Source organism: Mastomys coucha, chromosome X (genome assembly GCF_008632895.1).
Source record: "Mastomys coucha isolate ucsf_1 chromosome X, UCSF_Mcou_1, whole genome shotgun sequence".
NCBI classification, from domain to species: Eukaryota; Metazoa; Chordata; class Mammalia; order Rodentia; family Muridae; genus Mastomys; species Mastomys coucha.
Genome location: NC_045030.1, coordinates 137,401,254 through 137,414,833, shown reverse-complemented (window position 1 = coordinate 137,414,833; position 13,580 = coordinate 137,401,254). Strand labels below are relative to the sequence as shown.

General features: G+C 41.4%; 1 protein-coding gene across 2 annotated transcripts in view; it reads left to right on the top strand.

Moving 5' to 3' along the window:
- The window catches only part of Trpc5 (transient receptor potential cation channel subfamily C member 5), a 280,600-nt gene that overhangs the window by 238,753 nt on the left and 28,267 nt on the right, over positions 1-13,580 (top strand). For both annotated transcript variants that reach the window (XM_031368947.1, XM_031368945.1), the window contains one exon: positions 7,093-7,288. In XM_031368947.1, coding sequence (XP_031224807.1) covers positions 7,093-7,288 — 196 coding nt within the window. The remainder of the gene's footprint in view (positions 1-7,092; positions 7,289-13,580) is intronic.

Sequence of the window (13,580 nt, the reverse complement as noted above, 5' to 3'; positions counted from 1 at the left end):
CCCACTAGTACCCCCTCACACAGATCCCCCAATTTCCCCCTCCCCTTCTCTTAGAAGAGGGAGCCCCCTCTGGGTATCATACCCTCTCCTGGCAAAGTCGCTGCAGGACTAGGCACATCCTCTCCCACTGAGGCCAGACAAGGCAGCCCAGTTAAGGGAACAGGATCCACAGGCAGGCAACAGAATCAAGGACCTCACCCATTCCAGTTGTTTGGGGACCCATAGAAAGAGCCAGCTACACATTTGCAACATATGTGTGGGGAGCCTAGGTCCAACCCATGCTCACTCTTTTGTTGATGGCTGAATCTCTGAGAGATCCAAAGGCTCTAGGTTAGTTGAGTCTGTTGGTCTTCCTGTACAGTCTCTATCCTCTCCGAGTCACTTAATCCTTCCCCCAACTCTTCAACAAGACTCCCCGAACTCCATCTGTTTGGCTGTGGGTCTCTGCATCTGTTTCCATTGGCTGCTGGGTGCAAACTCTCAGAGGACAGTTATGCTAGGCTCCTGAGAAAGACAGCTTTTTAATGAAAGGGAATATGAGCTTGTTTAGATACCTCATAAAAAGTTTGGTGTCTGCTTAACAAAACATACCTTCCTTATGATTCTCAAGGAACACCATTGCTATTGTGCTTTAAAATGTGGCAAAGTTTTTTTTTTTCCTCTTGAGATGTGCTTTGTGATGAACACTTGCTAACAACTACATGGCAACAATGTTTGCTGTTGATCTGAGCTCTGTATTCTGTATTGGGAGTGCCTGACCTTCATCGCTCTTGGAAGAGTCAGTTAGGAAAACATCCTGCTCTGGCCATAGCATTTGTGTGGGATACAGGGGGGAAGTGTAAAGATGATAACTCGAAGTCCTGCATCTGTTTTCAGTGATCTAGGCACTCATCTACAGAGGCCTCCTGAGAATACATGGCTAGTCATTCCACATGTTTCTCAAGACACAGACTGTCCACAAGTAAATCACTTATCTCTGTAGTCACTCTAACTTATTTTCCCTTTAATTCCTCAGCTCATTAAATGACAGCAGCCAGAATCCTACAAGTCATCTGACATGCTTACACTATTCTTCATGAAACACCAAGTATTTCCACTCACCCTGACAGTTCTACATTTTAAAGCTCCTACAACACACACACAGAGAGAGAGAAAGAGAAAGAGAGAGAGAGAGAGAGAGACAGAGAGACAGAGAGACAGAGAGACAGAGACAGAGAGACAGAGAGAGGCAGAGAGAGACAGAGAGACAGAGACAAAGACAGAGACACAGAGATGAAGAAGCAGAGAGACAGAGAGAAACACTATTTAGGTTCAGGCCTAAATCCTAAGGACTATAGCAACAGTCTCTTAACTGGTCTCCCTGCCTGCAGTCCTGTCTCCCCTCATAATGTCTCTCCACACTCTGTGGAAACTTGTATCGAAATCCCAAGTATCATCTCACCAACCCCAGCTTCATGCCTATCCAGTCTATACCATTCTCCTCTATAAACCCAACTTCTACCATATCATGCAGGGGCTCAAAAATTTGAACATGAGCCTCTACACACTTTTCCTTCATAGTCATTTTTCTGCTCCCCAGAGATGCAAGCTTCTTGTCTCAGCTGCATGGGTCTTGTACATAATGCAGTTCTCCCTCTGCCTGGAATGCCTGCCCCCACAGTTCAAGTCAGATTTCTGTTGCAGTAAGAAATGGCCCTAACCAAAAGCAGCTTGGAGAAGGGGAGATTTATGTCATCTTACACCTCCAAGTCACACTCCATCCTTGAAGGAAATCAGTGCAGGAACTCAAGGCAGGAACCTGGAGGCAAGAACTGAAGCAAAAACCATGGGGAACTGCTTCTTGTCGGCTTGGCTTCAGACTCATGTTCCACAAATTTTTCTTTCTCTCTTTCTTTCTTTCTTTCTTTCTTTCTTTCTTTCTTTCTTTCTTTCTTTCTCTCTTTCTTTCTTTCCTTCTTTTTTGTTTTTTGGTTTTGTTACTTTTGTTTGTTTGTTTGTTTTTCAAGACAGGGTGTTTCTGTATAGCCCTGGCTGTCCTGTACCTCACTCTGTAGACCAGGCTCTGGCTTTCACAACTTTTCTTAAATAATCCAGGCCCACCTGAGTAGGAATGATATGACACACAGTGGGCTAGAAGCTCCTACATCAGTTAGCAATCAGTAAAATATCCTCACAGAAAGGCCCACAGGCCAGTTTGATGGAGGCAAGTCTTCCAAGATGTTCCCTCTTTCCAGGTGTGTCAAGGTGACCACCAAGATTAGCCATCACACCCATCTCGCCAGTTTGGCAAACTCTTCTCCATCCTTCTAAATTTTAAGTATCACTCATTCTAAAACCTTTTCTTACCCTCTTTCAGCTGGAGATTTCTTCTGTTGCCCTACAGCATTGTAAACACATGGCTTCCATAATTTGCAACCTTCTGTATCTTAGTCATCTGTCTCTATCCCACCAAACAGAGACTCCCACTGTAAGCAGGTTTGTACTTACCATACATCAGCCCAGGACCTAAAGGTATTCAAAATACCCATCAAATAATTGAAACTATGAAGACCAGTGATAACTCTCATTTTTAATCTGGAGATAATTGGATTTACATTCGTGCAACCGTAAGAAATAATGTAAGAGAAACCTATGGAGCTTCTCTCAGATGTTTCCCAGTGGTAACATATCATATAAAAATTATGCCATAACACTAGGAAATAAACATTGGGGAGTTTGGTTGACCTTGTCTAAAGTCACCAGTTCTACAAGCCATTTACAACATGGAAGGACGTGAAGCAATCCTATTCTTAATTGTCTATCATTTACTTCTATTTCTACCCCATAGGTGACTTAAATTGTCTATCCATGTTTGCCATTCTACCAATCACATTAAGCCTGTTTTCAGCAAAACCCCTTGGCTTATTTCCCTATTGCTCCTCCAGCACTTGGACACTCGGCTTAAGAGCAAAGCTATACATGGCTCTCATATTCTGCTACTTTCAGCCCATTGCATCCACTGTTGAAATGTTTTCAAACCTTTTTTATTACATTTTGCACGGGATGGGGGGCACATACGCCCCAGCCTGAGTGTAGAGATCAGAGGATGACTTTCTTTCTTAATCTTGATTCTTCATTTCAATTTATTAGCTATCCTTCCCAGTCCTGTGTCATCAGAAAATTATGAAGCATGACATTGATTTTCACCCAAAGCCTGGGTAGTCTTGTCAGATAGCCTTTGTCCTTGCTAGGTGGACAATGGGGCAGCTATTCAAATAATACATATGGAGATCATACATAAAAGGTGTCTATGTCAAAACTGTAAGCCTTATGTTTTCACCTATGTATTGTATTCATGTGTGTACATGTGTGGGTGAGCATGTGTACTGTGGAACAACACACGAGAGCTTTTCTCTCTCTACCATGTAGGTTCTGAGGATCAAACTCAGGTCATCAAGTTTGATGGTAAGCAGCTTTAGCTGATGAGCCATCTCACTGGCCAATATAAAAATTATAAAACGCAAGAAGCAGATGTATTCTTGTCACAACTATGTAGTACGAGAGACACAAATGAATAATAATCTATAAAGACTCAAAAAGCTACAAGGAATGTTAGGAACCTGAGGATAGAAGGCTTAACAGTAGTAATAAAACTAGTTAATGTTTGCCAGTGCTCTGAGATCTAAGTAGTCTTATAAATCGGGTCTATGTGAGCAAACACAATTTATCCTCCCACCCTGGCCATGAGGTAGTCAGTCTTATTATTGCCCATTGTATGTATGAAAAATTAGGGTCCAGGGCTGGCGAGATGGCTCAGCGGGTAAGAGCACTGACTGCTCTTCCGAAGGTCCTGAGTTCGGATCCCAGCAACCACATGGTGGCTCACAACCACCCGGAATGAGATCTGACGCCCTCTTCTGGTTCATCTGAAGGCAGCTACAGTAAATTACGCAGGAGCGAGCGGGACCAGAGCCAGTGGGCTGGAGCCAGCAGGGCCGGCAGAAGTCCTGAAATCAACAGCAGCCACACATGATAGCTCACGGCCATCTATATACAGCTACAGTGTACACATAAAATAAATAAAAATAAATCTTTAAAAAAAAAATTAGGGTCCAAAGCAATTAACCAAGCTACTTCCAGTTGCATAAATCCTAAGTGGCAGAGCCATGATATCAATCCAGACATATAGGCTCTGATCTGCCCTTGTACCAGGAATATGGGAAGATAACTGGTTCTGTGGAGTTATATATGGTCCTGGCTTCTAATGTGTAAAAAACACCACCAAGCCCTGCCTGTGCCCTGATAGCAGAACTAGATTCCTAGACCTCATAGCTCCCTATTTTTAACCTTCTGCTGAGCTGTGTGATACAGTGTATTGCTTAGCTCTGACTTCCAATCTCTGGGCAATTCAGAAGAGGTGCTGAGAATGCAGGTCCCATTGGTAGAGTGCCTGCATCCTATGCACAAAGCCTGTGCTCTGTCCTCAGCATCACGTAAGCTCAGTACAGTGGCACAGATCTGTACTCCCAGCACTTGGCATAACCTCTGCTTCTCATGTCATGGCCCCTGAACTATAGACTCCCATCTCACTGTCAATTTTCAAATGTCTCGTCACTTAGTACTTACTTGCATCAAACAAAATATAGGCTTTGAAATGGGGATAAAAGTAAGCTCTTAGAAGTCAGGTACTAGAACTGACTGGCACCAATCAAAGGTGAGGAAAGAGTAGGAGAGAGGGGGATGGGAAAGCTTGGCCAATGGGAAAGGTGTTGTACTAAGATAGGAGCAAAGAGCCCTGGTATTCTTGTCCTCAGTGGGATGACTCTAGATAAGAACAGTATATATTCCACACTGGCTAGGAGATGGGATTTTAATGTTTTACCACAAAGAAATGACAGATGCTAGAGGCATTAAAGATGGCAATTAACCTGATTTGGTCATCAAATAGAATCTCCCTGTATCAAAATTTTATCCCACAAATTTATGAAATTATATATGTACATTACAGATGAACTGAAGCAATCCAATGAGATAAGTTCTTTTTTTTTTTTTTTAAGACAGCAAATTCTTGAGCTAGGGGTAGACTTCAGTGTTTAAAGACTTACATAGCATGAACAGAGTCCTGGTTCTATCTCCAGGAAAAAAAGTGTGAGGATAACTTTTTTTTCCCACTCTGAATAAGGGTCTCATGTAGGTCAGGCTACCCTCCAAATCACTGTGTGGTTGAGGACAACAATAAACTCCTGTTACTCCAGATTCTACCTTGCAAATGAAGAACAGTGCATTTTTTGAGCAAACTAAAAAAAAAGTATATTCATTCTTAAGAGTAGTTTTTCTTGTGTTCTGCCATTTTTCTTGCTTGGGAAATGCCTGATGTGCCATCATGAGCTGACTGCACTGGATTGCTGTAGGCAGACATTTGTAGAGTCCCATGAATGGAGACTAAAACAGGAAGCAATAATTTGTGAAGCCATCTCACAGAGACTGATGTAACGACTTGGCGAGATCACACAGACCTGCCCTTGAATTCTGGCTCAGCAGTTACTAGTTCAGTGTCCTTGAGCCAACGAATCTCTGTATGTAACATCATCAATAAGAGGAAAGTCTTCCTTTGATTTATTGGCTTCTCATTTATAAAAAAGTTACTATTTCCTCGGCAGATTTTTGAGATCCTCTAGTTATCATCTAAAAAGCATCTCTTGGCTATGTCTCTAGGGCCCCAATTACCTGTTTTTCCCATTTCTTGGCAGTGCCGCATGACTTTATAGATTAGTAGCACCTATTACAATGGAAACGTTGCCGCTTTTCACAGTAAAATTTTATGAGCCATGATTATAATGCATTCATAAAAGTATAAAACATGTCAGAGCATGGTGGTGCACACCTTTATTCCCAGCAATCAAGAGGCAGAGGCAGGCGAATCTCATTGAGTCTGAGGCCAGTCTAGACCACACAATGAGATCTTGTCAATTTATTTAAAAAAAAACTTATAAAGCATGCATAAAGACTGAGTTCTTAATAATGCTTAATGCATATTATACATATATACATTAAGCATTATTTATATCATTAAAACTTATATACATATATACATTAAGCATTATTTATATCATTAAAACTTATAACTTGCCAGGCAGTTGTGGTACATGCCTTTAATCCCAGCACTTGGGAAGGAGAGGCAGGTGGATTTCTGAGTTCAAGGCCAGCCTGGTCTACAGAGTGAGTTCCAGGACAGCCAGGTCTACACAGAGAAACCCTGTCTTGAAAAAAATCCACATAACTTATTATTTTGAGATTCATCATGCTCTTCCACTGAACTTAGTAGTATCTGAGCTTTGGTCTCAGGTACAACACAGCAATATCGATCATATTTGTGGGCCTCTATATTCTATCCCCTGGACCAAAACAAAGGTAGAGAGGAAAGGCAACTTGCCCTAATGCTTACCCAGTGAGTGAGAGGAAGCAAATGTCAGTTGAGATTTCAACACGGTGTAGTATAGCCTAAGCTCCATATTACCTGTAGGTGTGTGTGTGTGTGTGTGTGTGTGTGTGTGTGTGTGTGTGTGTTTATGTCAGGGTGTGCATATGAGGGCAGGTGCCTATAGAGGCCAGAAGAAACAGATTCCCCAGAGCTGGAGTTCCAGACAGTTTTAACATATTCCTAGAAACTAAACTTGGGTCCTCTAGAAGAGCAGCAAGTCGTTATAACCATTGAGACATCTTTCCAGCCCTTCTCCAACTTGGAAAGCTCCATGTTCTATACTCTGCTTTTACTGACCCAGAATCATTAGGAAGGTAATAGATGCCATGGTCTGAAAGTGATAAATAGCGTTTGACAGAGGAAATAGCCCGTGAGATAAGTTCTGAGAGAGCATTTTTTAGGTTAGCGCTACACTGAGAGGGGAAAGTTAATATTCCAGGTAGAAGGGCCAAGTGTCCAAATGAAATGACCTGGCTATGCTGATGTGTTAGGGAAGAGACCAAAATACATGAGATACACGAGCAGGCCCATCTACCTGCCCCAAATCTGACTGCCCTTTTATAGGCCACCTCATGTCTCTTCACTTCTCGTACTCTCCTTAGATAACGAACCTGTTCTTGCATCTCTTTCAGGCTCTTTGAAACCCTTCAGTCACTCTTCTGGTCTGTCTTTGGCCTCTTAAATCTCTATGTTACCAATGTGAAGGCCCGACATGAGTTCACCGAGTTTGTGGGAGCGACCATGTTTGGGACATACAACGTCATCTCCCTGGTAGTGCTGCTGAACATGCTCATCGCCATGATGAACAACTCCTACCAGCTCATTGCCGTGAGTAACTGCTTTACAATGGGGCTTCCTTGGGTTTCTGGAGAAGTCCCAGTGATGTGAAGCCCATTGCAAGCCCTATGAAACAACATGCTTGCCTCAGAGAATGTACATTATGGAATATGCATTAGTCAGTTGTTCAACTGATTTCTTTCCAAAGCAATTCTGTTTGCAGTCTTAGGGTACAGAATGCCAGTAATCTAGATTAGGTTACTCTATTTGATGACTTTCTTGCTATTGGTTGAAAATGTTTGTAAAATATTTGCATCCACTGGGCAGTAATGGCACAAGCTTTTAATCCCAGCACTTGAGAGGCAGAGGCAGGTGGATTTCTGAGTTTGAGGCCATCCTGGTCTACAGAGTGAGTTCCAGGACAGCCAGGACTACACAGAGAAACCTTGTCTTGAAAAACCAAAAAAAAAAAAAAAAAAATCGCATCCATTTTCTTACCTCCGTAAGCAAACCTCCAGGGATATATATACACAATTCTCTACTCAATTTGGCCTCTCACTTATGTTCAGGATAAATAAAGTTGATCTGCTTCTCCGAGGAAAACAATGCAAACATCTTCCTCCCTACTTTTAGGGTTTTATTGCAAATATGACCTTCAGAGAAAGAGAAGGGCTATTTTGTCTTTGATACAATGTCTTATAGTATCCAAAGTTAGCCTAAAGCTGACTGTGTAGCAGAGTACGACCCTGAACTGCTGGCCCTCCTGTCTCTGTAGCTCAGTACGTGGAGTTACAGAAGTGCACTATAATGCTCAGTTTATAAAAAGGGGTATTCTTTTGATGAAGTGGAGATGAGTAACTGTACTCTACCATGAGATCGACTTAGATTGAGCTCATTGGTTTTAGACAAGTCTCATTGTGTAGCCCCGGATGGCTTCAAATTCCCACTCCTCTTGCCTCAGCCTCTGGAGTACTGGGGTTTCAGACATACACCATATCTGTCTCTCCTCGCTCCTGCCAAAGCAAATACTCAGTTTTGACTTATATTCTCATGAACCTGTTTATCATTTCTAGAAACAGTATAAACAACTAAGTCTGATTAAATATGGACTAGTTCAGTGAGTATCTCTGAATTTGGATGTTTAGTTGCTAGATTACCCTCTACATATGGATCAATTTGATGCTACCAAGCAGAAAGCAAACAATGATAAAGCCTAAGTCTTTTCTTCCTTCCTATGTGCTATTTCTCTGGTATTGTTTGTTATGAGGCCACATTTAGCCTATATGAGCTTAAATTTTTTGATACATGTACATATATGTCTATGTGATATATGTGCTTTCACAAAGGCTGTCCACATTTCTCAAATATTGTAGGAAATAATAAACAACTCTTATTCATTTCCACTATGGACAGAACCAAATAGTGGTGGCTATATGTTATAGTAAGAGACTTTTGAATTGTCTATTTGGTAGTGTTTTCTAACTATAAATGGCAATGAAATATATTAGCATAGGGGCACTATAGCTTAGATCTAAGATGTCCCCACCAAGGCCAACATATTAGACACTTGGTTTCCAGCCCATGATGCTATTGGAAGGGAATGGCACCTTTAGTAGGTGGGGCTGAATGGGAAATTAAGTCATTGTGGAGCATACCAAAGGATTATGGGATCCTATCCCCTTTTTCTTTCTCTTTGCTCCTGTGCTGTGCTGTTCTGCCACAGGCTGAGAGTAACAAGATCAAGAAACCATTGTCTAGGGGCTAGAAGAATGGCTCAGAAGTTAAGAGCCCTGGCTGCTTTTCCAGAGGTCCTGAGTTCAATTCCCAGCAACCGCATGGTGGCTCACAACCATCTGCAACGAGATCCAATGCCCTCTTCTGGTGTTTCTGAAGATAGCTACAGTATAATCATATACATAAAAAATTATTTTTAAAAAAAGAAAGAAAAACAAAGCAACCATTGACTGGAACCATTAACCAAAGTAAATCTTTCTCCTTATAATTTAATTTTTCTCCTGTACTTTCTCAAAGTGATAGAAAGACACTAGAATTTGTAGAATTTCTGCCACTGAGGATTTTTTTAAGAATATAAAATTGTCTACTGGGCTACATTAGGTCATAAATTTTTAAGTGGCTGACTATAAAGGGAATGGTAGTATAGTATAAAAAATAAAAACCAAGGACTCTAATCCTGGGACTGACTTTTATCACTTGGGTAACTTCTTTCCCCTTCTTGAGCCTCTATTTCTTCATTTAAAAGATGAGGAAGTTGGATTGATGGTGACTAATGTGGTTGCCAGCTCTGTGAGTCTGTCTCTACAGATCAGGGTAGGACAGCAAGGAATTTCTAGCTCTGAAATTCTACTCCATTGTTGAAACAGAATAACACAATAGGGCTCAGCATCATTGCTTTCCTTTCTCTCTGTCTCTGTCTCTGTCTCAGTCTCTGTCTCTGTCTCTCTCTCTCTTTCTCTCTTTCTCTCTCTTTCCTCCCTTCTTTTTCTACCTTCCATTCAAAGCCAACTAGAAAAGAACTCTGAAATGATTTATGATGTATGCTCACATCTAGTCCATCCCTAGAAGGGGAGAGAACACACATGGACTCTACACAGTTTCTTTTTCTACCTGCTAAGGCAGTTCTAGTTGTCTCACTAAGTATCTAGCAGCTGATTATTCCTAGTGACAGGGGAAAAAGGTGAAAGATTTTCTTGTCATCTAATGTAGGGCTTCAGTGTGCTCACTGAGGTCAGTGACATTTCCTAGCAAGAATGGAAATCATCAACTCTAACTTTTTTGTCACCAGCTGCTGGTAGCAGGTTTGGTTTTAATGCCACCTACTTCTGCACCCCCAAGAAAATACCTTGATTCCCCTCCCTAAGGGTCTAAGTAGATGGCCTGAGTGGGAACTATACTGTCTCCCACATCTTGAGCCAGAGCTAACGCATTCTGAATCCTACCCACTGCTCTGGAATTTCCTGGTTGTATATTTACACCACTATGGAAGTGGACCCGGTAGGATACTGATATTGGGCAACCCAACTGCACAAATGCCCTAGTTTTCATAAGTTGTAAAGAAGTAGAAAGTAGATTTCATTCCATTTGTAACATCTCTCACTTCAGAAGTGTCCCTTTAGAAGAAGGCCTCTGCTATAGGGGGAAAGACATCAGAAGAGAAACCACTGAAGACTCATCTCTCCCCTTTCAAAGGGTACCACAGGCTGCTGCAGCCTTTGGTAGGAATTCGGTTGTCAGCAAATCTCACTGGGAAATTATCCAGTGTTTATTCTAGTTCAAAGGTTAAGAGCAGCAGCTAAGCACTATCCCAGAAAGAGTTGAGCTCTTTATCAGTGTTCTCTGAAAGATTTAAAGATGCTGGTAAGATGGTTTGCTTTAATGAGCAGTTGAATCTAAACAAGAAGAAAAAAAATGTACAAATGAGAAAACATACATAAAGTTACCGTAAATTGCCAGTGTTCAGAGCTGGATTTTTGCAATGCTATCCATGTATTTCTTCCCTTAATATTTTGTTCCCAGTTCTGGGGTGGCAGGCATGGGGAAGAGGGAGGCAACAGGGGTTTGTTTTTGCTGGTTTTGTTTGTTTCTTTGTTTTTTGGAGGGGAAACTGGGAATGGAGAAATTTACAGGTAAATAAAGAAAATATCAAAAAAAAAAAAAAATACTATGACTTAGACTTCTAGCCCGAAGAAGGAGATAAAGTTCAAGGAGTGAGAGCCGAGAGTAGACTATTGCAAAGCAGCTGCTAGTGCTTAGGATAGTGCTATTCATATAATATTACACAGTAATATATTATGTATAATACATATGTATATATTATACATCATATATAACATACAATATTATATGTACACACATATACATGTTCATATATTATATATTATTTTATTCATGTTTATATATTCCTGTATTATATATAAACATGTATATGCGTATTATATCATGACCGTGGCTCTGAAGTAAATTAGGATGCCCCTGCCAGACACAGGAGAAGCCACCAAGTGCCAGCAGGAAGCTCAAGATACCGTAATGCAGTGTTAGCAGTTTTACTGTGGCCCTTGTTTAATCGGATTTTAATAAAAGCTTTTAATCAAAAAAAAAAAAAGAAAGAAAGAAAAAGAAAAAGAAATGTGATCTATGACAGTTTAAATGTATGGGTCCTGACTCTTCCTGAGATCAGGTAAGCAAAGAGAGGTTCCATGAGGGAAATGTGCCTAAGGAACAGTCAGAAAAGATACCAACAAGAAAAAAGAGATTAGCACGGAAAATGTCACCATCATTATGGTTTTGCAAAGGCTCAGATCCGGGCAGCGGTTCCCAAGTCAAAGATCCCAGCAGCCTCCATATAAAATAACAATTATCAGTGGGCATTCTAGAGATTTTAAAAATGGCTATATTTGTATTTCAAAAGAGTTCTGGGCTGAGATTTAGAAAGAATTGCTCCTTGTTAAAAACCGGGCCTTCCTGAAGATTAGACTCACGATGTCCTCTTTGTAAGTTACAAACTATATTTCTGGGCCATTTGAGTGTCCATGGCCTAGAACACCAGTCAAGAATGTGATTATTTTTGTTTCTTTCTCATTTCTATAATCTTTGTTCACAATATGCAAGTCATTGGGCCAATCCGGCCCCAGCACACTGTCACATTGTCCCTTACTTGAAATGCATGCGCTCTACAAGAACTGTAGTGTATGGGCTGGAGAAATGGCTCAGTGGTTAAAAGTTCTGACTGCTCTTAAATAGGACCCCATTTCTGGTCCCAGCACCCACACAGTGGCTCATAACAGCCTATGATTCCCGTTCGAGAATATCCAGTGACCTCTTCTGACTACCACAGGCACCAGCCATTCACATACATATCTTTTGAAAATAGAACCATAGCAAAATGCCATTCTTTACCTAGTTCTATCACAGCTCCAAACTAGCCAATCTCCTTAGTCCGACCAGTTCCAATGATAAAAGCTTGTATTGTCGTCATCAGGGCATAAAAGCCCTACTATCTGACCTGACTTCCTCCAGGAAAAATCCTGGGCCTGGTTCAACTCCCAAAGAGTTGTGTCTTAAGAATGCAGAAGACAGTCTAAAGCCCTCCAGCCTTGAGTCCTACTGAACAGCCCAACCTCGGAAAGCTGGAATGAATCCAAGCAATAGCAAAGTCGCTTTCCAGGTGAAAGACTTGCTCATTTCAAGAAGCATTAGAAATTGCAGGAAGTTGCAACAGAGCCATTTCAGATGGCACTAGATGGCTCTTCCCTTTGGGAGGCCCTCAAGCAATCTCGATATTGACTCTTGCTCACCTCAGTTTCTCCTTTCTGTGCTGTCAAAACACCCTGAGCAATCTGATCAGGGACTGCCACATTTCATGAAGGAGAAAACAGGCACGCCCAACCATCAGAACATATAAAGCATCCCCTTAAAGAGAAAAGGAACAACGGCTCTATCACCATGAGTGTATTAGCTAACAGTTACTACCAAAAGCATGGGCCCAACAACAGTCAGACTAGCAGGGATTGGAACCTGGGCAGCCAAGTAGTGTAGATCAAGCCAGTTTGCCTCATATGCCAACTAGGTCTTGTGAGGGAGCATCAGTCCCTAGGCTATGTTAACAGTACCTCTTCATGTTGCCTTTCAAACAATGGACAAGAGGTGCTCCCTATTACTACTACTTCATTACATGTATATAGCAAGCACTATAGAAATCCAGTCTCTATGTACCTAACCTCCCCTCCGACTCTAGCAATTCTGCATCTGGGTTACTCTTAAAAGTCTGTGCTTGCTGGGCAGTGGTGGTGCACGCCTTTAATCCCAGCACTTGGGAGGCAGAGACAGGCAGATTTCTGAGTTTGAGGCCAGCCTGGTCTACAGAGTGAGTTCCAGGACAGCCAGGGATATAGAGAGAAACCCTGTCTCGAGAAACCAAAAAGAAAAAAAGCCTGTGCTGTGAAAGAGAATATGTTTTACTTGTATTTCTGATTCTGGCTTATTTCACCTAACATAATGCCCTACATATCCATCGTTTTGTTGCAAAAGTGAAGGATTTCATTTTCTTAATGGCAGAACACTACTCCATTGTGCATACTCACTGCATTTTCTTTACCCATTCATGTGTTGTTGATAGACGCCTAGGTTGATTCTGTATTTTAGCTATTGTGATAATGCCACAATAAACATCTGGGTGCAGATATCCTTTTGCTATGCTGATTTCCATTTCTTTTGTGTATATGTCCAGAAGTGAGACAGTTAGATATTATAAATTCTGTTTTTCTTTTGTTGAGGAGCCTCCATTTTGTTCTCCATAATGGCTATGCTAACTTTTGTTCCTAGCAAT